Source organism: Neltuma alba, unplaced genomic scaffold (assembly GCF_004799145.2).
Source record: "Neltuma alba isolate B1F8T4 unplaced genomic scaffold, ASM479914v2 tig00001827_pilon, whole genome shotgun sequence".
Classification (NCBI taxonomy): Eukaryota; Viridiplantae; Streptophyta; class Magnoliopsida; order Fabales; family Fabaceae; genus Neltuma; species Neltuma alba.
The window spans coordinates 66,008-91,757 of record NW_021632634.1 but is presented as its reverse complement, the minus strand read 5'-3'; the positions used below and the strand labels follow the sequence as shown (position 1 = coordinate 91,757).

At 31.1% G+C, this 25,750-nt stretch overlaps 2 protein-coding genes across 2 annotated transcripts; one reads left to right on the top strand and one right to left on the bottom strand.

The window, feature by feature from the left end:
* Positions 1 to 3,315: 3,315 nt before the first annotated feature.
* On the top strand, positions 3,316 to 6,195 carry LOC114712296 (galactan beta-1,4-galactosyltransferase GALS3). The gene is made up of 2 exons (XM_028896814.1): positions 3,316 to 4,558; positions 5,647 to 6,195. Exons 1-2 carry the CDS (start codon positions 3,366 to 3,368, stop codon positions 5,990 to 5,992), a joined length of 1,539 nt encoding a protein of 512 aa, XP_028752647.1. The 5' UTR covers positions 3,316 to 3,365; the 3' UTR covers positions 5,993 to 6,195.
* A 12,467-nt stretch (positions 6,196 to 18,662) lies between these two features.
* On the bottom strand, positions 18,663 to 24,726 carry LOC114712367 (putative RNA polymerase II subunit B1 CTD phosphatase RPAP2 homolog). Its single transcript, XM_028896893.1, has 7 exons — positions 24,670 to 24,726; positions 23,051 to 23,670; positions 21,936 to 22,826; positions 21,653 to 21,846; positions 21,298 to 21,561; positions 19,918 to 20,076; positions 18,663 to 19,223 (listed from the first exon to the last, which is right to left on the bottom strand). Exons 2-7 carry the CDS (start codon positions 23,646 to 23,648, stop codon positions 19,119 to 19,121), a joined length of 2,211 nt encoding a protein of 736 aa, XP_028752726.1. The 5' UTR covers positions 23,649 to 23,670; positions 24,670 to 24,726; the 3' UTR covers positions 18,663 to 19,118.
* Between the last annotated feature and the right edge of the window lie 1,024 nt (positions 24,727 to 25,750).

Sequence of the window (25,750 nt, the reverse complement as noted above, 5' to 3'; positions counted from 1 at the left end):
GGTATCATTGTTCCTAAATGCGAGTAGCACCTTTCAAGGTTGTTTTGTTGTCATATTCCCTAATTTATTTTCAAAATTATTTTCATATAGTATGTCTAAAATGCGGTATCACAGCTTGCTTGCTAATTCTCTTTTGTTCACAATTTTTATATATGATGCATTATAGATATATTTTTATTTTTTTATTTTTAAAAAATTTCACTATCAAAATCATTAAAACGAAGCTAAGTTTTCGGTGTGGAGTTTCAAATCAAGAATTTCAATTTGAAATTTATTGCCTTTTGATGAGATCTTTGCTCATATATTATTTCTCTTGCTTTTGTGAACTAATTTATGGACTATTTTTATTTGTTTTGCAACTCTTATGAATAGTTGAGTTCATAATAACTAATCATAAATATTTTAAGATAAATTATGCTCACTGACTAACTTTTTGTCTAATGAAGAACTCTTTTGATATGTTAAAAAAGTAATTACTGTTGTGCGTTTATTTGAATTGGATTTATTATGTTGATGTTAATGAAGTTTTTACTTAATTGTAGAAATGTCCTAACTGGAAGGAGTTTGATGTTATTATGCCCAAAAGTGAGTAATTGGCACCTTCTAAAGTTGCTTTGCTATCATATTATCTAATTTCCTCTCAGAATTAATCTCCAAAATATGAGATTGTGAATTTAGATTTTCTAATTATTTTTTAGATTTTGGTGGTTTGATTTTAAAATTTGAATTTGTCTCTTTAAGATCCAATGGCGACTTAGGTACAGTATTATGATCTTAAGTAATTATAGTGCTGATAAACTTCATCAGTAATTAAAATTTTACCATCACTTAGCAATATACAATCAGGGCTCACTTTAGCTCACTTTCTCATAATCAAAAATTGAAATTAATAATTCTATTCATCCACTTCATAAACATAGCAACAAAACAATTAGATTCCCAGCTCCAAAGTTGTATGTTTACCCATTTGCCTAAAATTGGACTGATTACGTGTAAAACACAGCATATGCATCCAACTAACGGTGCACCTAAACCAAAAATGCCATGAGATTCTTGCTTTTTTTGTATTAAAAATATTCATCCGAGATGTTTGTTTTGTTATTGCCCCTTTTTTAAAAGGGGTATTTTAGTCTTTTAGTATTTAAAGGCATACAAACAAATAAAATTTTATCCAGGATTTTTTTACTACCAAACAGATTCTTAGAATCCAATTTTAATCATTCTCAATTTTCATTTTAATTATAATTTCTTGAGAAAAAAAAAAACCTCCCATCATACCCCATAGCCTTGTGGATTTTTCCGTCATGAATATAATTTACATGTATTTAGTTTTTTATTCCTTGAATCAAATACTGATGAAGCCCAATGTTTTTTTTTTTTGGTATATAGTCCTCTTCCTTTAAATATAATTTACTTTTAAATTGGCATTTAAATATCATTTTATTTTTAAAATTTTTAAAACTAAATTACTAAAAGTTGATATAGGATGCTGAATTGAGATTAATATCTTTGAAGGAGAAAACTGATAATTGACTTGTGTATTCTGTTATTTATATTTAAAAATAAGTCGTATTGTTCACGTTGTATATTGTATTATTTTAAGGTATTTTTTAAGGTATTTTTTAATGGTTTTTTTATTATATTTGATTGACATAAAACCTCAATTAGTAACATGCTTGAATTACCCCATCACTGACATTAACAATGCATCTTAAATTTATAACAAACTGACCTATAAATATATATTCAACAAATTATTTAACAAAATAAGATAAATTCAAATGGTTACATTATTTAAAATTTAAAAAGGTCACATATATTTATTATGCTACATGTAACATTGGCAGAAAGAAGTTAATCACGTAACAAGTAAATTTAAGTAGTTAAAAAAATTTAAATGATTACTTGACTAGATAAAAAATAAAAAATACAAACTCTTGTCAGACAAAAATCAATAAATAAGTTAAATTTAATGGTAAAGTATACATTTAATTCTTTAATTCTATATAAGGTTTTAAATTGATTTCTTAACTTTAAAAAGTATATTTTAAATCCTTTAATCCTAAAATTTTCAGTTTTAAATGATTTTTTTGAATAATCATAATTATTTTAAAATTTAAACTTAATATATTAGTATTTAAAATTTCTTTATCAGTATTTAATATCTCAATATTATTTTTTGTTAATAATTTTAGAGCTAAAGAACTAAAAATATATTTTTTTGAAATTAAGAGATCCAACTAAAACCTTGCATAAAATTAAAAGACTAATAATATGCTTTGGCTTAAAATTAAATATACGATAATAATAATCAGAATTTAAATGATTATTTGCCCAAGAAAAACATTTAAATGATTATGGACAGCATTTTCAGAATAAAAGCAATGGAATAAAATTAAAGATTTATGATTTCGTTTCCTTTTTTATTGTAAAATCTTAATCTTAATTAGTAATCCCGGTGTACACACATGTAATGGGGGCATGCACCACAACACAGAATCAAATTATTTCCTTTTCCTTACCAATCAGATTACATGCGCCGCTTTTTTAATCCAAAATTCATCAACAAACTGGAAAAAAAACTTGTACTGCGTATCTGAAAAGCACAAAATTTAAATACCTATATTTTTTTTAATTTTCAGCCTCTTTTTTTAATATTTCACATCATACTATTTCTGCTCTTTAATATAAGACCTTATTTGACTTTTATTTTGATTCTAAATATAAAACTCCAATCCACTTTGTCTCTCATATTTATAAATTTTTTCTAAGATAGTCCTTCTAATAATGGTAGTTCTAGTCAATACACTTGATTAGTAAGGATATTTTAGGAAAGACAATACTTATTTAGTACAAATAACTAACTTAACTTCTTTCTTTAATCTCTTCAAATTAGTCAACTAGCTCTTATAATTAAGACCGGAAGTAATATATTCTAATAATATTGGGTTTTAAACAACATTAGCTCCTTTTTTATAAGAAAAATAACAATAACTGTTATAAAGTCCGAACCTTGATTTTGTTCAACAAATATTCAGTCTTTTCTCCTCAATTTAATCATTGATTGATATACCTGAGATCCTTAACTTTTAATAACATAAACTTGAGCTCCTTAATTATGACTTTCCCATTAAACCCTCAATCATTAACCATGATCATCATATATTATGGTCCTATACTTTTTCTGTTTTTTGTTTTTTAAAAAAATATTATCAATAATCACACTAGGCAGGCAAAAGGAAATATCGTCAATATATACTGTCTCTGTTTTCCTGATTAGCGCCTGCCTCACTGGTACTTCCCTTCTCCTTCTTCCTCGTCTCTCTCTCTCTCTCTCTCTCTCTTCTCCCGGCACTTCACCGGCAATGGCGAAAGAGAGAGAGAAGAAGCTGCTTCTGCCTCCTGGCGTACTGGGTAACTATACAGCAGAGCTCAAGCTTCTTCTCATCACTCTTCTTCTTCTCTGTTCGGTCGCTACTCTGCTTCAGTTTATCCCTTCTCGTTTCACCATCTCTGCTTCAGATCTCCGCGTTTGCATCTCACGTGTCTCCCAAGTGCCTCCTGCTTCTTCTTCGTCTTCCTCTAATTCGTCCTCTGCCTCGCAGAAATCTGTAAAGCTATCTTCACCGCCATCTCTTCCCCTTCCACCTCCTCCCGAAGAGAAGGAACGTGTTCTCGAGAATGGAATCATCAAGAGAGTTTTCAAGCCCTACGGTTCAGCAGCTTACAATTTCGTCACCATGAGTGCTTACAGAGGAGGTCTCAACAATTTCGCCGTTGTGGGTTTATCTTCCAAGCCTCTTCACCTTTATGGCAAGCCCACTTATGAGTGCGAGTGGCTTCCTCTGGTCCGCGACGACTCTGCTAAACCCATAACCACTGTCGCTTACAAGATTCTCCCGGACTGGGGCTATGGTCGCGTGTACACCGTCGTGATAGTGAACTGTACCTTCTCGCAGCCCGTCAATGTCGACAACTCCGGCGGGAAATTGATCCTCTGCGCTTCCACATCCGGCGGAGGCGACACGAATTTCAATATTACTGACAGAATGGAGGTTCTAACGGAGGCTCCAGGAAGCATGGACGCTTCGATTTTCACATCGGAGCCTAAGTACGACTATTTCTATTGTGGGTCATCGCTATTCGGAGGCTTGAACCCGCGCAGAGTGAGAGAATGGATCGCTTACCATGTCAAGTTCTTCGGACCGAAGTCGCATTTCGTGATTCACGATGCCGGTGGGATTCACGAGCAAGTGTTGGAGGTATTGAAGCCCTGGATTGAACTGGGCTACGTGACGTTGCAGGATATAAGAGACCAAGAGAGATTTGATGGGTATTATCACAACCAGTTCATGGTGGTGAATGATTGTTTGTTCAGATACAAGTTTATGACTAAGTGGATGTTCTTCTTTGACGTTGACGAGTACATTTATGTGCCGCCTAAGAGTACCATCAAAAGTGTCCTCGCTTCGCTTTCTGAATACTCACAATTCACCATTGAACAAAGGGCCATGAGCAGCAAGCTCTGCCTCTCTGCTGATGCCAGCAGAATGTACAGGTACCACCAATACTCTTCTCTTTCAATATATTAACCAAAGTTTCTGGGATCTTTGGTGGTGTTTATTATTTAATTATTCTGGTAATTTGTGTTTGTTGAAGCATTTTCCTATATCGCTGTTCATAATTGAAGAGCTGAAGCAGTAAATTAATCAAATAAATTTAAGTCTATCGATTTGGAATTCTGATTTATTGAATTTCTCCATTGATGAACGTTGAAGAGTGGTAAGTCATTGAATTAATGGGCATTCACTCCGGCCGTTAGTTTGAGGCAATGAAAATCAGTTGCCATGCTCTTGGGTTGCTTTAGTGGTTATGAGTGGTTGAAAGCGATTTTGATTATTTGGTGGGTATTGCTTGGATTTATTAGCCCCCATTCACATTCTGTTTCACTCCCACCGTACCGTGAGAGATGGACTTGCCTTGAACTGTGTTCTATCTTTATTGGCTTCTTATGTCTGAGCAGGGCCTCCTCTCATTCACTATTCCATATAGTAATTTTTCTAGCCATGATCACTAATGTTACTTTTTCCTAGAAAAACATTTGGTGAAAAATCTTAAAATTTGATGGTAAATGTGATTGTGAACAATAATTATGGTTCTTAAAATTTTTAACCTAAATTTTTATAATTTGGTTTGGATGCAAGTTTCCCAGGATGCGAGTAACTGTTTCTGTCTTTTTTTTTTTTTTTTCCTTTGGGTGCTTTTTCAGTCTCAAGGCACAGCAAGAGAGACAAAGGAACAGGGAGTGGACCTCACCTATGATGGGGAGCGACACTTCCTATTTCTTTCTCCCTCCAATCACATCGTTTTATAATTACCACGCAGGATTAAAGTTGACTTTTTCGCCAAGACAAGAAACAGTACTGTTATATGAGTTGTAAAATGTACTAAAATTTTGTATCAGATCACCCTGAGTTGTCTTTGTGCTTGCTTTCGTAGTGAACACGTTACAGTTAAAATCACAAACAATCAACTGTTATGCTTTGATTAAAAAATCTGAGTTAAATGCAGCAGAACAGCCTGAATGATTTGGTGTTTTTGAGGTTTGAACTAAATGGGTATCTGAATGAATGAATGGTAATGCAGGAGATGGGGCATTGAGAAATTTGTGTACAGAGATGCGAGGAAAGGCATTAGGAGAGACAGGAAATACGCAGTGCAACCTCGGAGGCTGTTTGCTACAGGAGTTCACATGTCTGAGAATGTGCAAGGGAAGACGACTCACAAAACAGAAGGGAAGATCATGTACTACCATTATCATGGAACCATTGCAGAGAAGAGAGAATCTTGCAGAATGCTTCTGAATTCAACACATGCCACATTTGAGAAAACCCCTTATGTGATGGACACCACCATGAGAGACCTTGCTGGTTTCATCAGGAAATTTGAGGCCAAGATGATTGGTTCTAGGTTACAGAAGCCTCTCCAATGACACTACTCTTCATCTCCTTCATCATCTCTTTTCTTTACAAATTCCTTCTGAGCCTTTTCTTCTTTTTTCCCTTTTTTAAATTTGGAATTCTGTGTATGATATCTTTTGTTTTTTCCCCCTCCCCATGCTCCTTGCGTATAGATTATTCAGATGGGTATATGTTCTTGTTTTATTTTTAATAATGATTCTTTTGGTTTCTTCTATTTTATGGCCTGTAAACAGAATTATATTATAGTTATAATAATAATAATAATTATTATTATTATGAATAAAGATGAACGGTTTAATAATGCTGTCGGTGTGTGCGTGGGGACCAGGCAATCGCTTTCTGCTGTGCGACCATGCCAGATGGTGGCCAGGGATCTTGTGGCTCTGCTCGGGGGCACTCGGCAGCCATCTTAAATGTATTACTCCTCCGGTCCTTAATATAAGACCCATTTAACCAATTTGATTAGATTAAGGAAGTTAGGTAAGTTAGTTAATTATAAGAAAAATGATACATTTTTCCTAAAACACCATGATCATCTTTCTTAATACCCCAACTCCATCTTCTACTTAATTATGGTTGATGGAGCATCCATAGGGGTAATTTAGAGAAAATTGATAAATATGATAAATGGGTCTTATATTTAGGACCAAAACCAACTCAAGAATTGGGTCCTATATTAAGGACCGGAGGAGTACTATGTTTTGAAAGTTTCTGACATGTTTGTTTGTGTTAATGAAAATTAAATTAGATTACTATGAAACTTTTTTAGTTGTTTATGAGACATGCTTAAGCAGGATGAAAGTGAAAGGCACAAGTGAGATTTTCCTTTTTTTTAAAAAAATAAAATAAAAGAATAATAGCGAAGAATGAGGTGGCCCTTGTGCATGATGGTTTTGTCAATTCAATCCTTGAATCATGTATTTCTGCATTAACTGTTAAGTTGCCGTTGCCATGTGAATTTAATCGTTATAATTTGATGCGGCCGTGATTTTTTGTGCATAAATAGAAGGTCTTGATTGGGTTAAGTTCCAATCCCTTACTATTATTATTATTAGTTATTAATTTTAAATTTGACCAGATGGGATGAAATGATAGGCAAAGTCATAGGATTCTTGTTAAAGAGTATGGAATGTATAATTGCTGAAGTTGGTGGCGGCCTAGTCCCCACAAGGGAGATAGAGAGAGCGGAGTAATATGTGAAGGAAAGTGAGGATTGAGGAAGAAGGAAGCAAGGGAGAGTGAATTAAAAAGAGCAAAGAAGGGATAAAAATGGCAAACACTTGATAAGTCAAGGAAAACAGTAACACACATGTGGGGGCCTCATAGAACGACAAGTCCTGAGTGCCCCACATGGCTGCAGTATGATTCCACCCCAGCACCGAATCATTTTTATTTTTTGCCTATTAATTCTCTACTGTTTCCAGTTCATCATGCTCCCTTTCCCTACTTTATTCATATGTACTATCTCCGGTTCTAATTATAAGAGCTAATTAATTAATTTAAAGATATTAAAAAAGTAAGTTGAGTTAGTTATTTGTCCTAAATAGGTGTTGTCTTTCTTAAAATATCCTTACTAATCAAATGTATTGACTAGAACTATCATTATTAGAAGGGCTACTTTGAAAAAAATATATAAATATGAGAGACAAAATGGATTGGGATCTTATATTTAAGACCAAAATAAAAATCAAATAGAGTCTTATATTAAGGACCGGAAGTAGTATATATATATAAATATATATACAGGCTACAAGCTCCCTTTCATAATTCTGTCCTATCTTCCCTGCTTTCTACAAATCCATCCATTATTTGTATATTCAGTTCAATTAACTACTCCATGTTTAGAAACTGGGATCACTATTAGGAGTGTGTGTTACGCAGGTTAGGACAAAAATCATGTTGATTTATGCTTGGAATTTTGCTTCGAAAAATGAACGAAATAACTTTTAAATCCCGTCTCAAAATGGCTTCAAATTTTTGCAAAATGAGTTAGAAGAGAATTAGATCAATAAAGAATGAGATTATGAGATGGTCCTAATTATTAAGAATGCCTTCTTTAACTCGTCTGGATGAGTACTAATATTTTGGAGTCTATAAAGATTAATATCTACATGCAAAAACAAGTGTTACATTACGAATTAAATTCATTTTCACGGTGTGCTTTGCTCATTAATTCTGCCTCAAACACATTATTTACATTAATATCACTTTGAAAAACACACACAACCTTCACTTGTTAATATCACAACTCTATCATTACATAATTTACAAATTATTTCTGCTACTATTCCTTCAAGCATAAAGTTTGTCTTCACTCCAGTCAGCTTCCAAATATAATCCATCTTTCATTTATCCGGAAAAGTGCTTTTTTTTTTTATAATATTAAAACTAGAGTGCTTAACGCTATCCTCCCCAAAAAAAAAAAAACTAAGGTGCTTGAAATTTACTATTATTTTATATTTACAACAATTGCTCTAGAAATTGAGCCAAAAAAGATCCAGATGGCACATCCGTTCATGTATGGAAATGATACCGCATGTGAATGTGTGTGGTCAAAGTAAGATTATTGTCCTTCATTGGTTAAATCATAATAAATGAATAAATAAATGTGGAAAAAAAAGGCAAGTTTAGTATCTGTGAGATTCCTTCGTAGCGAATCCCGCAAAGCAGGGAAGCGTGTGTTCTAAGACAAGCATTTCCCATTTCTCATCAAATAAGTTTTTTTAAATGCATGTGCTTTGTTCACTCCTCAACACATCCGCATCTTTGCGTATACTAAAATTTACTGGCTTTTTTTTTCCAAAAAAAATCATTAATGAACAATAATTTAATTTTTATCCATACAGTGACAATTAGTTAAAAGTCCCTCTTTAACAAATTAATTGAGGAATGAGACCTACAATAAATATAAAGATGTGAGCCCCTCAAATATCAGTAAGTGTGGTAGGAAAAAGACAATTTTGTCCTGACGGATGCTATTGCATATCACTTGTATGGTATGGATTCTAATTGCATATGATGGAGACTAGTTACATATGAGATCTTATTGCATATCATGAATTCTAATTGCATATCGCTGATCCAAGCTTGCATATTGCTAATTCTAATTGCATATTATGGATATCTAGTTGCATATGATATCTTATTACATATCACGGATCCTAATTGTATATAATTGATCCAAAGTTGCATATTAGTGATTCTAATTACATATGTGGGTGCCTAATTGCATATAAGATCTTATTGTATATTACATATTCTAATTGCATATTGCTGATCCAAAATTGCATATGCCTGATTCTAATTGTATATTGAGGATGCCATATGAGACTTTATTGCATATCATGGACCCTAATTGCATATCATTGATCCAAATTTGCATATTATTTATTCTAATTGTATATATATTATTATTTTCATAAACAAATTCTTTTGTGCAGTACTCACAAACAAATTCTTATCTATAAGTTAACATGATAGAAAAGGAATCATTCATATGCAATTAGTAGTTGTAGATAAGAATTTGTTTGAGTCACAAACGAATTTGTTTACGTAATTAAATAGTAGCATATATGCAATTAGAGTCAACAATATGCAAACTTGGATCAATGATATGCAATTAGGATCTATGATACGCAATAAAGTCTCATATGTAACTAAGTATCAGCAATATGCAATTAGGATCCATGATATGCAATAAAGTCTCATATACAACTAGGTATCCACATATGCAATTAGAATCATCAATAAATAACTTGGGATAAATTATATGCAATTAGGATCCGTGATATGCAATAAGATATCACATGCAACTAGGTATCCATAACATGCGATTAGAATTATCAATATGCAAGTTTGGATCAACAATATGCAATTATGATTCGTGATATGCAATAAAATACCATATGTAATTAGAATCCATGATATGCAAGTGAGGACCGTCATATGTAATTAGAATCCATAATATGTAATAAGGCCCCATATACAACTAGGTATCTTCCATATGCAATTAGGATTTTTGATATGTAAGTGAGGATCCGTCATATGCAATTATCATCCATTAGGGTAATATAGTCTTTTTTCTACTACACTTATTAGCATTTGAGAGGCCCACACCTTTAAATTTATTTTAGGTCCCATTTCTCAATTAATTTGTTAAAGAAGGACTTTTAACCAATTTTCTCTACATTAATTAATAAATTTATTTACCATGAGATTGTTCATATGTACATAATTAACAATTTATAGGAAATTGACTGACGGTTTTTTTAACTTTTTATATAAGAGTTAGTTTAATTTTCAAGTTAGTCTTAAATATAAGACTTCAATCTACTTTGTTTTTATATTTATCTTTTTTTTTTCAAAATAGTCATTGTAATAATGATACATGTTAAAAGTTTTATCAAATAATAGTTCTAACTAATATATATAAGTAATAAATGTATTTAAGGGAAAATAATACCTATTTATTACAAATCAGTAAATTAACAATTTTTTTTAATCAATTCAAAATAGTTAGTTAGTTTTTATATTAATTACTGTAAGCAGTAGTTTAAAATTATATCACTATATCCTCAAAGATTCCTTACACAATTGTCGGTGTACACGTTTTTTTTTTTTAAAAAAAAAACTTTAATCTAATTTGCAAAGCTTTACGTATTTTTAAAGGAAAATATTTTTCATTATTTGTCATGGACGTAGGGCGCATGGCTTTTTCTTTCTCTTTTTCGCCCGCACTCATGGATTTATTACTATAGTTTATATTGTGATCGGTATTAATTAAATAAACTACCACTAGTAGTTTTTTAATTTTTAATTATTGAAATACTCCACTTTCTATTCTCTCTCTTTACGCTTGCTATTTCAATTATTTTTATTACATAGATACAACTATAAGAAGCGTATCCCCTTTCTTTTGACAGAAGAGCATCCCCTTTTTTTTTTTTTTTCTTTTTTTTATATTTTCACTTTTTCAGAAATATTATCATTATGAAGGGACAAGTAGAATTGCAGACGCTTATTATTTTAGTAAGCAACGAACAAAATTTTGAGTCTTGCTCGCACAGTCACACAACATATTCGGCTCAATTATATTTCTTTATGCTTATTTTGATGCACTCTTTAGTATTGATATCAACCTAAGTCAAAAGGAGAAATAGATGAGAAAGAATATTCATGTAACACATATTTAGTCTGATAAAAGTTTATGAAATGAAATATATTAGAAAAAGATAAAAATGGTGCAAAAAATAAAATAAAACACATAAACAAAAAGTAGGCATTTAATTCTTTAACTTTATGTAAAGTCTTGTTTTAGTTCTTAATTTTATAAACAATTAAGATGTAAAATTGCTTAAGAAGTTTTCACTCAGAAACATTAAGTACTAGAAAGTTTTTTTAGATGTAAATTTACCTTAAAAATTTAAAATTATAGCAATATCACCCTATACGGTTAAAAAAATTGATGTCTGTTAACGATATAAATTAATCTTAGTACGATTTTAAACTTTCAAAATAAATTTATCTCCAAAAAGCTTTTGGGTGCTCAATGTTTTTGAGTAAAAATTTTAGGATAAATTTGCAGCTTGACCTTATAAAATATCTTTTAAGTCTTTTAACATTAATATCATTAATTAAAAAATATTGACATTGAATTTTAAATTTTAATAAATTATTATTAAATACTAATATATTAAAGTTAATTTTCAAAACTAAATGATTATAACAAAAAAAACAGTGTTAATGTTAAAATGATCAAAAAATATTTTATTAAATAAAAAGACGAAGCTAACATTTTATATAAAATTAAAACATTAAATATGCACTTTTACGTGTGTTTATATCATACACACACGATATGGTTGGCTTATAATTCTGGTGAAAATATAAATATTATGAAACTGAATTGGGCATGCTTTATTTGAAAGGTGCAGGGGCTGGCCCCCTTCCACAATGACAACCAACCGACACTCCATAATGCCTCCCTCTATGTTTGGTAACCTCTGGAAATATTTAGAAAAAGAGTTTTGATAAAACTTTTTTTATACACTCGTTTTATATATCTTAAAATCATTTTTAAAATTATGACTCGTTTTCTATTCAAATTTCATTTCTCTTTTCATTCTTTTACCATTCACTTATTCTTCTTCACAAAAATTATTCCAAAAATTATAAAATTCATTATTGTAATTTTATTTTATGGAGTGTCAAGGGTTGTTTCTAATATTCTTAATTAGTAATTTTATAAGTTTTGGATTTTTAAGTGTTAGTTTTTAATGATTTATTATACAGAAATTATATGCATTTGATGTGATACTGACACAAAGGGCATCAATTTCTTCGCATGTATTACAATAACCATGAAGTTACAATCCTATTTATTTTGGCAATTATCCCTCAGAACATCCCAAGGATGCACTTTTTGGTATTTCAAATATTCTAAAAGTAAATTGTATGCAAATCGTTTAAGTAATAGTAATATTTATAAAGTGAAATTACGATTAACACCAATGCATGTCCAAGAGCTTTAAAAACTAAAAGGTTCTAGAGAATTAATAAAGCAAAAAAAAAAAAAAGAGGATGCATATAACTTTTTACACAGAATGAACTAACTTTATCCTTTTTTATATCTTGATTGGGATATATGAAGTTTTATTTTTGAGATATCAATGTCAATCAATACCCAATTATCAATCTTAATACTAATTTATTCTTAATATAACAGCTCGTTAATTGATTTACATGAATTAAAAAACTAATTAACTTAGTTATTTATATAAAATATATGTTAGTTTTGTATGATATTCTTATTTTTTCAGAAACAATATAAAAATTTTACTTTTCTAAAAAATAGAACAATATAGGTCCTATGATTGAAAAAAAAAAAACAAATACAATAAATAAAGTAAATTAGGATGTTTAAAATCCAAACGAACAGGTCATTTAATTTTTATAATTAAGGCAGATGAGTATTAAATAATTTTTTTACCAGCGATGAGTGCTAAATAATTTATACCATTTACTAACACTGAAAATGATATTTAATTTCTTAAATGTTATCTAATGTATGCTTCCTTTCATACATACATATATATAATTATTCTAAAAATGCAAAAAAGATTATTTATTAATAACTCCGGCGACTTGCAATGCAAGCTGTACAAACAAACAAAGTGAAAAGAAGCAAAAATTAATACAGAAGGGGGGAAAAAAAAGAAAAGAGGGGAAAAAAAGAGAGACAAAGACAAAGAACATGAAGACAAAGAAAGAAATGGTTCCTTTAAAAAAAAAATGAAAAGAAGAAAGAAATGGCTCCTAATCCCCATTGGGCAGCAGCTGTCAAGTAAGTAGTCAAGTCATAAGATTGGGCTGGCAAACTTTGACAAATAAAAATCACGCATGAATTAGAGCTACAATTAGAAAAAATACCATAAAAAAAATTAAAAATCGTAATATTTTAATTCAAGTACATAAAAGTTCAAAATTCTAGAAGAGATAGTGGTGCTTGATCTAATGATTTGGTATTTTATAAATGTAGTCAAATAACTAAAATGTCTTTGTATTAGATTTTAAAAAAAGCTATTAAATTTGTCTTTGTCGATATATTTTTTGTTATTAATTGTTTAATATTTGTTAGTGTCAGTTTACAATTTATTCATAAATAATTCGTTATTATTAATATATTTTTTTGTCATTTGTTGTTTAACAGTTGTCATTATCAATTCACAACTTATTCATAAACTTTTTGATACAAGAAACATTTTTGTTAGTTAACTATATTTTTAAAATACCTAATAGGATATCACTTTTTTTTCCCCTGAAATTTTGGAGTCTTAGGTATCGAAATTGAAATATTACAATTTCTATTTGATAGAACAGTTTTCAATTATTATTAAAAGAATATTAATGATCAAATATTATTGGATAATAAAGACGAAAGTTTTGTGCCCCACATCTCTCACGTGTTTTGTTTTATAGACTTGGTGATGCAAGGTATATTTTTCTTTTGGGAGATTGAGCTGAGTGTTAACCAAAGTTGTATTATTTGACTTTCAATTACTGATAAATTTAGTTTTTATATGAGGATGAGACACAAAATAAAGGTAAAAGAAATTTATGCTACTTAAAATGTTAAAATATTATTCATAACCAAACATAAATATTTTTATCTAAATTACATTTTTAATTATTATCAACTAGTCTAATGACCAGTTTGATTTTTAGCAGCTTGGTTATAGCAACTAAATAAGTTTTGGGTGAGTTATAAATTGTCAATTATTGGGGAAAAAAAGCTAAATGAATTATTAGAAACTAATAAAGTATCATGAAAAAATATATACTCCTCCGGTCCTAATTATAAGACCCAATTGACTTATTTGAGGAGATTAAGGAAGTAAGTTAAGTTGGTTATTTATAATAAATAAGTGTTGTCATTCCTAAAATATCCTTACTAATTAAGTATATTGACTAAAACTATCATTATTAGAAGGATTATCTTGGAAAAAAATGCATAAATATAAGAGAAAAAATGGATTGGGATCTTATAATTAGGACCAAATAAAAAGTCAAATGTGGTCTTATAATAAGGACCGGAGGAGTATCTCACTTTTTTTATTTTCTCCTTTTTATTTTATTCAGATGTTGAGCCAGATTAGTTGCCATTAGAACACCTTTAAATTGGGATAAGTATAAACCTACTTATCATTATGAACTTTTGTGTTATACATTTCCAATTTATTTCTTTTTTTTTAAATATCCGTGCATTTTAGTTTTGTACTTTCATAATTCTGTGCAGTTTTTTTTTCCCAAAATATTTTAAAGTTCACACTTCATGCCAAATTTAATTAAATGCGATATGATTAAATTGTATCCAATATTTAAATATTTTTCAGTGACACTTAATGTTTTAAACTAATTTCATATGCATTTAGCATCTTAAATTTTTCTTAATAGTAACGAGCAATCTAAATTTAAAATACTTAGGATTATCAAAAAACCATTTCAAAATTTCTTTAACCCAAATTAGACACAGGCATTCAGTCTACATTAATTTTTGGGATTCAAACTCATACAAACTCTAATACCAAACCTCAATACGTATCATTCTCTTCTTCTCAAAGAAGTTTCATCCTCAAAGCTGTTTTTTTTTTTTTTTTTACAGAGATAAGATTCAAACCCGTGCAAACTCTGGTACTAATCCCTAAGAACGAAGTAGTAGCCATCGTGTCAAAAACTTAATCTAATAACAAAAGCACACCTCAATTTATTTAACCTAAATTAAATACATGTCCCCATTTTGTCTTAATATTGATTGCCACCCCAATTTACAACCCAGGCCAGGCCCTAGACGTATCACTGTATTATCTATAGATAGATGTTATAAATTTTTACACACATTAGTTAAGTATTAATTTATCTGGTATAATATAATAGTTATATGTATATAAATTATAAACAATATAATTAGCTTGTTAAACCTAATCATATGCTCCTCCATTCCTTAAAACACGGCCTATTTAACTACCTTAATTAAATTAAAAAAGTTAGTTAAGTTAGGTAATAATAATAAATATGACATATGTTTCAAAAAATACTCCTAGTTAAAACTTCTTTGAAAAGCTGACATTTCAAAAAAATTTAGACCCTGGCTAAGTCGCCTTGGATGTTCCAATCCAGCATCGTTGAAAATTTTCTCAATCCAACTTCTTTTATTTTTTTATTTTTGGTTAGCAAGAGAGGGTGTAACTTAGTTTATTGTTTTGCTTCTGTTTCATTGTTCAGTTTTAATTTCCCTGTTTATCAAAAAAAAAAAAGAATCAATTTTTTTTTGTTTTTCTATTTGATTGGGTAAAATATAAATAAAAAATTATGTTTTTCTAGCCACAAAGAAAATAGATCATATGATTAATATGTTATTATGCTATTCTTCCGAAGTAAAAAATCCAATCACCTTGAATGGGTATTTGTATGAAAATATTCATTTAAATTTTTTTAAAAATTATTTTATTAAAAATATAAAATGGTAGAATTGATGTATGTGTGGAATTAATGAGTAATAAATACTCACTTGCTTTATAAAATATAAAAGTGTATTATTATTGAGTAATAAGTATTATTGTGGTATTTAATTATTTAATAGGGACAATTTAGAAAAGAATTGATAAATATGAGAAATAAATTTTATATTTAGGGTCAAAATTAACCTTCTAATTAGATCATATATTAAAGATATATCTTTTAGTTTCATCATGACTTACCCTATTATTAATAGAAAAAGACAACTATTTATTTATTTATTGATATTATAGAATAAATAGCTTAAAATGAATTTTATTTTTACATAAATTTTATTATGCGCGTCAAATGTTTAGTTATGATCTAACAATACTACACACACGATATATATATATATATATATATATATATTAAATAATCATTTACGCATGATCATTTATTATACTAAATTTTAAATCCTTATAAATGATCAATTCATAAATATATTGTATAAAATCCTTCAAAATGTTAAAATTTTCACAAAAATATAAATAATGTAATCCATTTCAAATTCTGAACAAAATACGAATACCACGGTTTAGTTTTATATTACAAAGAAATGACATATTGAAACATAATCGGTCATGCATACAGAATTTTATGCAACCTGGCATATAAAAAAAATTAGCTATTATACCAATATTAGAATATAACACTTTGATTAATAATTAAGGCCAAATATTGTTCTTATTTGCAAATTGCAGAATCTGATGCCTTTCAAGTTCCTAATTCAATAATACACCAATTCTTGCAGTATATCAGCATGAACATCAACTTTTTTCTATTCAATAATTATATCATTATAAATAGAAGAACCGTATTATTGAATTTCTTGTGTTCTGTTGTTAGGAACATATGGGTCAACATCTGTGTTTTTTAGCAAATTAATTAAATAATTATCATCTTTTAAAAATACAGACAAACTTTCGGGTCATGCAAAGTGCAGCATCATCAAGGGTGGCTATGAAGAGACTATGGTTTATTTTTTTTAAAATATTGATGGATTTTTTTAAAAAAAATTGGTAGGCACACGGCAACTTGAGGGATTGAGAAAATAATATCAAGGAGATAATTAATTTGCATGTTCATTAATGAACAAGGTTGATGAAAATATAACGGGAAGAGTTGAGTTTGTGTTAATTGTACAATGGACACATTGTCTTCGGAAATTACTATAGCAAAAATAGCAATCAGTGAAGTGACATAGAAAACTTATTGAGATTAATCTTATTAATTAATAATATTAGTCTAATTTTGCGGATAATTTTTGGATCAAGGGGAAGAACTCAATATTTAATAAACAAACTCAACTTAACCCTAACCATTGCTTATATAACACTATGAATTATATTTTATGTATACATAATCCTTTCAAACTTTGAGTTATATGCATATAAGTCCTTTAAATTTTAGAATATATGCACATAAGTTGTGAACAAAATGGCTAGTAAAGGAGCTATTTATATAAATGTAAGAGTTTAAGAAATTCATTATAAATTCTCAAGATTTAAAAGGATTATCTATATATAATAGAAAGTTCAGAAGAATTATATCCGATTTTTTTAAAAAAGAAATTGATTGATATAGTCGAAGTTTTAAGAGAACTTAGAAGGTCCAACAAATTAAATAAATCCATATAAAGGTATAAGTATATAACTATATTGGGAAGAGCATTATCCTTTTCTAAATTCGGTGTTGTATCTTTTTGACAAAAAATACTAATATATAAAGTATAATTAACCCAATTTGGCATGAATAAAATCAAATCTAGTGCATATAATAATTTGCTTGTTGCGTTGCAATTAATAATATATACTGATATTCTGGCAAAAAAAAATGTACTGATATTGTGGGAACAACTCAATATATTCTTTGGAACCCACAAATACGATAATAATGTTAATTACAATAATAGTAATAATAATTGAAGTGAAGAGATAATGGTTGTTGGGGTTCAATTAGTGGTGAGTGGTTGTTATTGTATTGCTTTCAAACTTTAACGAAACTTTCAAATTCTATATTCCAAACAAACTTTCCTTTGGGCTAAAAACAAAGAAGCATTATTCTTGCTTTTTTCATGAATTAATTTCTTTCGAGAGCATGGATATTTAACTATTAGTCTATGTATAGTCAAAATTTAAAATCTTAGATTTAATTAGAAAAACGAAATAATTTTTAACATGGCCTGCAAATAAACTACTGTTTTAACTGAAAATGTTGTAGTTCTTTCGGGAATGAAAATAGCTATATCTGAGGCCTCGTGCTGTGAAATGCCAAAGGGTAGAGGCACACTACTCATGACATGGGAATGACTTCTCAGTGACTATATAACATACTAACTCTAACCTTTAATATAAAAATTTGTTTGACTTTTAATTTACTTTTAAATATAAAATCCCAATCTATTTTATCTTTTATATTTATTTATTTTTTTCTTGTACATATTAAATGTTTTATTAAATGATTAGTAAAAACATTTTAAGAAAGACAATATCTATTTATTACAAACTAATTTAACTAATTTTTTTAATCTACTCAAATTAGTTAACTAACTCTTATATTAAGTAGTACAATGACTTGGCATGCAAAAGCACGGCATTTTAGATAACTATTATGATACATTTGTCATCACTGTTAAAAGTATTTATTTTTGTAACAGTAAAAACATCATTAATGGACAAATCCATTTCAGACGTTCAACTTCTAAGCATTTCCGGCCTTGTAATTCAGTATTATTCGAAACCTAGAGAATGCAGAACCACTTAATGTAAATCATACATATAACTCAATTAAAAAACCAACAGATGCCACCTTTTTCGGCAAGGTAGCTAACACCTCTTTTTTTTTTTGTTTCCTTTTTCTTTTGTGAATTTTCATTCAGGGTTAACATTTGATCGTTCTATTCTTCCAATATGTCATTACATGGAGCTTTAAATCACATCTACAGAGCATTCTATCACAGATCAACAGCTTCCATTTTTCTCTTTGCCTGAACCATAGGGCATCAGACAGTCAAACACTACCAAATTTTTCCACGGAGAGGCTCAAAAAATCAAACAGTCCAAAGGTGATTGACAATCCATGTCAGGCTCCGCTTTGAGTAGAAAAACGAGGTACTCGACCAAGTGGTATTATGAGATCTTTCAAGCAATCATACTCTTCCACACCTATGTGGGATCCATCTAACACCTGTTTCCTCAAGTCAACAAGATAATAGTTAACAAAGAAGTTACATAGAAGTCACATAAATGAGGTTTGCCCTCAATTATGAGATAATACTCAACAAAAATATACAATTTAACCTTCAGTATATTTTAGAATGGAGAACAAAAATGGAAGAGAATATTTTTAGACGTTTTTTGGTTGATATTTATGAGAACATTTTCTTTTTTTTTTTTTCTATTATCATCATCCAAATAGGGCCTTAATTTTTCTCAGCAAGAAGCTTTCAAACAATGCTCAAATTAAAAAAAAAAAAAGATGAAATATAATTAGAAGACAAAATCAACTTGGTAGGCAGGTACTTTCAATGGGCCTATCTGTGATAGTGTTCAAAAACACTAATAAGCATGTTTCATGTAAACTAAGACAAAACTCCTTCTCTCATAATTCCATAAATCATGATTAAAAAACTACTTATAAGCCAATCCAAATGGGCCCAGTGTCACAGGCACAAGCTATAATCTCTGTTTGTGGCGATGGCCATAGGGCTAAGAATATATCGCCATAGCTTTATCCAAATACCCACTACCTTTATAATTTTTCCAGTGTAAAAAATGAGCTAGATAATTTTTTTTCAAAAAGAAACTTCCAGCATGCGAGCGGAGAACATTGAATGAAGTAGAAAATGGAAGCAACGCAGATGTTATACAAGGGGTCTTACCTTGGGAAGAAAGATCCTCCTATCTGTGATGTACGGGATAAGAGCAGGTATTTTACAAACAGACAATGCTTCAATGAACAGAAGACCAACCACTTGCCATTGTCTCATTCTGAATGCTGGAAGTGCATCCATAAATGACATAGTATCCAGCAAGCGTTCCTAAGTGGTGATGAGGACACAATCAAATATAGCCCATCCACAAAAAAGTAATGCAGCTGATTCAAAGTGTTGCGACTGACTAAATCTCATTTTCAAGCACCATAAAGATTTATAGTTTTAAGTTATTCACTCACTAAGCAAGATACAACACTTCATCTTTAATGTATATAGCTCTAATTCAATGAATACACGAGTTGACAAGCAATAACTAGAGACATTGCAACCCTTATCTTCAACATACCATCCATAAGTGGCCAAAGAGTTGTTGCAATCCTGACAGGACTCTGACGGTTTAAGTTTATAATCAGTGATTTTTGCATAATTTCTGAGCTCTCACACGATGTTTAACTTTTATATTGCTCACCCAAAACAGAGTATTTTTATCCTCTAAAGCAAACTATAATAAACTATGATCCAGTTGACACTACAAAGAAGCAAAATAAAGGAAAAGGGGCTGAATTTATTGATCAATCAATCAATTCTGTAAGAAGGCTAAGATCCCATAAGACATCAGCATTCCATAGGCATTGCAAGTAACTCTTTATTCCACTAGGACATGAAATCCAAAACTTGATCGCAAACAACCCTACTGCAAATAGGAAATAAATTCCTAATCAAACTTGCGGAAAAAAAAAACAAAATCCCAAAACCAAACCAACTTTTCATTGCCAAGTTCCCATCTACACCCTATCCCAAATTACAACAACTAAACTACAATCACAATATTTTCCTCAACTCTACATAGTACAGGCCTAAAGCCTATCCTTATAAAAACCAAATAATGCATCACTGCTGTGGGATTCCAGTAACCTGACAGCAGAAACTGTCATCCATGGCCTTAAACCCACATCAAGTCACCCGACCCTAATTCCAAACAAACACATTTTGTCCCTTTTATAGAATAAAGTAATTTGGGAACCTTAGAATTCTTCACGATTCCCAAAAAGCAAGCTCTTTTCTGTCCCACATTCACCATTTTCCATAAACAATAATGATATTCATGTCATACTAAATATGAAGGAGGGTTTACTTTATCACCGAATCAGCATTCAATTATAGTATATGCTGGCCCTTATAAAAGGCAGTGAATTATATATCTCCATAAATTAAGCCATGAGGAATGACTAAGCAACAACTATCCTCTGTTCCAAGTTTCATTTTTTGACTCAACAATGACAAATCATAATCCAGAACAAAAATCACATAACTCCTATATCATACCATCCCTTTCTCCAAGGTAGATATCGGTGTTGGCAACCTGAGATCAGCAACGAGTCCAGGTAAAGCTCGAGCAAGACAACTAGCAAGAGCCTGTTTTATTTCAGATGACCGACCATCAGCTAAGATAACTTTACAGGGATATTCTCGCCCATTAACTGTTAGATATTCTTCATGTGAGCTTTCATCCCTTCCATAGATGAATGCTAGAGAAGATGATGTTATCCATGAAAATAAAGCATTCCACATCATTGCAAAAGGTGACAACTGGAAGAAGTTAACAAAGCATTAACCACTTTACACATAAAAGCATGTCTTGAAAATGCAAACAACTTGCAGAAATGTTCACAGTACTTACAGTCAAACTGAACCCCTCTGGTGGCGGGTCATACCATGAATCTTCCAAGTCAAACAAATCATTATCTGAAATTCCAGGCTTTCTAGGCCATTTCAGAGAAACTAGATCCTTTTCTCTTGAATCAACTTCTTCTACAGTCTGCTCTTCACCAGGATCTTGAGGGCTTGGCAATATAATTATACCAGCTTCAGAAACTAAACAAGATTTAGGAAAAAGTCAAGAAACCTGTAAAAAATGAGCAGTAAAGTCTAACTAGAAACCTAAAAAGGAAAACAGAAATTACCAGCCTCAGCAATATCAGATCCTCCAGATGCAACTGCTTCTGATGCCTGGCTCAAAGCAACTGCACAAGCTTCTGCTGAGGCATGACGCAAAATAGCTTCATCATCATCAACATATGTACTACCTACCAAAGATTCTTTTACATCGCTCATTTCCTTAACCTCACAAAGACTCTTACTCCCAGAAGTGTCCATTTTCTTATCAGCCCAGGTAACAGAACGACTAAGTTTCTTCTCGCCAGATGTTTTAAGAGCAGACTTGAGTTTATTCTTGCTCAACCCAGTTTCCTTCTCTACAAGTTTCTCTTCAGCATCTCCAGCATTTAATTTGGAAGCAGAAGTGTTGCCATGAGTGGCAACTACACTCTTTTTCCCATTTAGTTGCAGTGATTTCTCCTGAGACTCATTCTGTTCCACTTCGCATTGTCTTTCTGATATGAGATTGTGGTTATCAACACCACTTTTGCCTAATCTTTCAATAGAAGATTTGGGCATTTGTTCGGATGATATGATGCTTTCCCTGGCATTTAGTTCCTTCTCTGCATCTGACATACTTATATGAACACCACTTTTAAATGATGAAGACAGCTCCTGAATTTCATGATCACTGTTCCTCACAATTTTATTACTGACTCCTGTTGGCTGCTCCAATTTCCTCTCAGAATTAATCTTCAAAGTATGAGATGATGATTTCAGACTTTCTATTTGCTCTTCTAGATTTTGGTGATTCATTTTTGACGGTTTAACTTTAAAATCTGAATTTGTCTCTTTCAGATCCAACGGCAATTTAGATACATTATACTCATCTTGCGCAATTAGAGTGCTGGTGAAATCCATCTGATCGATAATCAGATTTTTACTGCCACCTAACTTGCCATGACTGGCTTTAGACCCTGCAATGCACAATCAAAGCTCACTTTCTCATAAACGAAAATAGAAATTAGTGATTCCATTCATCCACTTCATAAACATAGCAACAATTAGATCCCCAGCTCTAAAGTTGTATGCTAACCCACTAGCTTAAAATTGGACAGATTACATGTAAGACAATAGCAAGAAAAAGCATATGCATCTGACTAATTATACATCTAAACCAAAAATGCCATGAAATTCTCACCTTTTTTAATATTCATCCGAGAGGAACCCTTAGAATCACCATCTCTTTGTTTTGGGACATAGCCTTCAATAGCATTTGATGGACCAATCCACTGCTCCAGAGACACATCTCTAGTGCTAGTTTCTGTTTTTTCCTGAATTGTCAAGCCAGACAAACCTAATTCTTCAGGCTTTCCAACTTTTTTGTCTGGTTCCACATCCATATTGCCAAACAACCTAAGAATTTCATTAAGTTTCTGTGTGTCTAAAACCGAGCACCTCTTGTCTTGCAAGCTCCCGGCAAAGGATTTACTATTAATGACACAACTGGAAGAACAATACTTGTATGTCTCATGTAGATCATAAACCTTATGCTCCTTCAAAGAAATTCTATATCTACCCTTCCGAGGGCGATCGGATTCAGATGGCAAAGGATTAGAGCAGAGTGGATAACCACAAATGTCTGTTATGTATCGTTCAGTTACCACATCTTCATAATCACTCATTGACATCAAAGATCCTGCTGCAAACAACTGGTTTTCATTTTGAATGCCTTCAAGAAGAAATAGTTGCAATTTAAAAACTGCATCTTTCACAGATGCTGGTTGGTCCTTGGCCATCTTGAAGAGCAAATTTCTGGAACTGCAAAATAAAGAGAGAGCACATGATTAGGTTACTTTGCCCATCACATTCTTGGCCTAAACTCCAGAGTAATGGTTAAGTAAAACATGGTACTACATCATAATCAATCAAAATTACAGCTAACTTTCAAATAGGAAAATGATGGTTGAGGAATACATAAAGAAACAAAACAAAACAAGCTCTTAGTTACTATTTAAGAATTCTATTTCACACCTAGCATAAGCAACAATTTTACATTAGCTTGCATAGTTTCAATAACTTAGTAAAAACCAAAACTATACTAAATAAATAAGGAAACTTTAACTAGAAGTTGGATGTGCCAGAATGCCTCTCTTAAATGTCTGACAAGCAACATGAGAATGAAAATGTGAGTTGCCAAAAAAAAAAAAAAAAAAGAGATCAAGGTTTTTACGTCAATGTTCCTTTGCGTGTTTTCAATTAAATCATTGAAATTTAAAACATATATACAAAACCACAAGTACAGAAGAAACAATGCTTGCATCCAACAGAAACCCCAACATTGAAACCCGTTCTCTTACAGTTGAATTGTTTGCATTCCAATCCCCTTTTCCCTCCATGTCCTTGGAATCCAAACAAAGACCAATGGAGCCAAAATCCACAGATAAACTAAACTGATGAAGAACAATAAATCCATTCATAAATGGATACTAAGGGTTTGTCTGGTGCTAGAGATGGTTGTCTCAAATTCATGTGGTGGTGGTTTCACCATAGATGTTTATAATACATCAAAGGTCAAGTGTCAAACTAAATTCAACAGAGATCACATGAAATTCAACAATCCTATTATGAAAACCACCTGTCCATACATACCTAAAAAGACAGGATCAAAAAGAAGGATGAAGCAATGGACCAAAGACTAATGTCAGACCCAAATTCACCCGAGTTCATAAAACAAAAAAAAATTTAAAACAGTGAGGCATCATAAAGCAACAGACAAAAGATTTATTTCAAATTCCCATCTAAATCTGTAACACTTACGCTTTGACTTCTGAACCCGGAAAACCAAGTCCAATAAGGTTTAGACTTTCTTGTTTTGTTTATTCCATCTACTTGCTTAGTGTCATGACCCTCTCCCTCTCCTAAACAGGATGATAACAAGACTGAAAAGCAGAAATAAACAACAAACGAGAGTGGGAAACAACAAAGAGAGAGGGGAAAACTTGCTGTTACTGGATAAACAGGTTTGATTACAAGGGAAAGGATGATTCTTACACTAAGATACATAAGCGAAAACCTAAATAGGGATTACAAATCAACAATAAACAGAACAAGACACAACACAATGACATGTAAATATAACAGGTTTGCCAAGCTTTTGAGAGGTTGGCACTCTCCACCCAAAGGGCCAAAACCCCACTTCAAAAGTTCTCTGCCTTTCCTGCTAAACCAAATGGAAGATTTATAGACTCAAAAGGTGACTTTCACAGCCCCCAACTCATAGACTTTGACTATAGCAGTCATATAGCTTCCCTATTCTCTACTTTCTTCAAAATAGCAAGTCAAACTTCTTCCAATAAAAAGTATTTCCCTTTTTCATGTATCTTCCTAGGTTTCAAAAGATGGTCCTAACACTTTGTATTTGGACTAATCTTACCACACAGAACAGACTTGCAAAGCCACTACGTTCTACTGCCAAATGTCACCTCACATCCACTAGATAATAAAATATGAAATTTCTCAAACGGACATCTTCTCAAACAAATAGATGGTTTAGAAGCGATCTAACAATTCTAGGGTATATCTCTTAACAACAATATCTCAAGCAAATGAATAACAATAAACATAATCTTTAGCGTAAGAGTAGCAATCAACCATGTTTCTCATCCAAATGAGTGGCAATTAACATAACCTGTCAGGTAAGGATCACTACCAATTACGATTTGCAAAAAAATACATCTTCACTTAGAGGGCAAGGGAACTGACACAATTCGGAAAACAGCTTAGAGAGAGATGAGAGAAGGGGCTACAATTAACTTCACAAAAAATCCAATTGTTTTGTTTATGACCCATCTAGCAATTACGACATCACAATATAACCAGCTAACTTAGCAAAAAATCC

Coding starts and splice junctions, on each gene's coding strand:
- LOC114712296 (XM_028896814.1), top strand. CDS start 3,366: ATGGCGAAAGAGAGAGAGAAGAAGCTGCTTCTGCCTCCTGGCGTACTG. Junction 4,559..5,646: donor GATGCCAGCAGAATGTACAG/GTACCACCAATA, acceptor ATGGTAATGCAG/GAGATGGGGCATTGAGAAAT.
- LOC114712367 (XM_028896893.1), bottom strand. CDS start 23,648: ATGGCCAAGGACCAACCAGCATCTGTGAAAGATGCAGTTTTTAAATTG. Junction 21,847..21,935: donor ATCTGATATTGCTGAGGCTG/GTAATTTCTGTT, acceptor AATCTTGTTTAG/TTTCTGAAGCTGGTATAATT. Junction 19,224..19,917: donor GGAGGATCTTTCTTCCCAAG/GTAAGACCCCTT, acceptor TTGAGGAAACAG/GTGTTAGATGGATCCCACAT.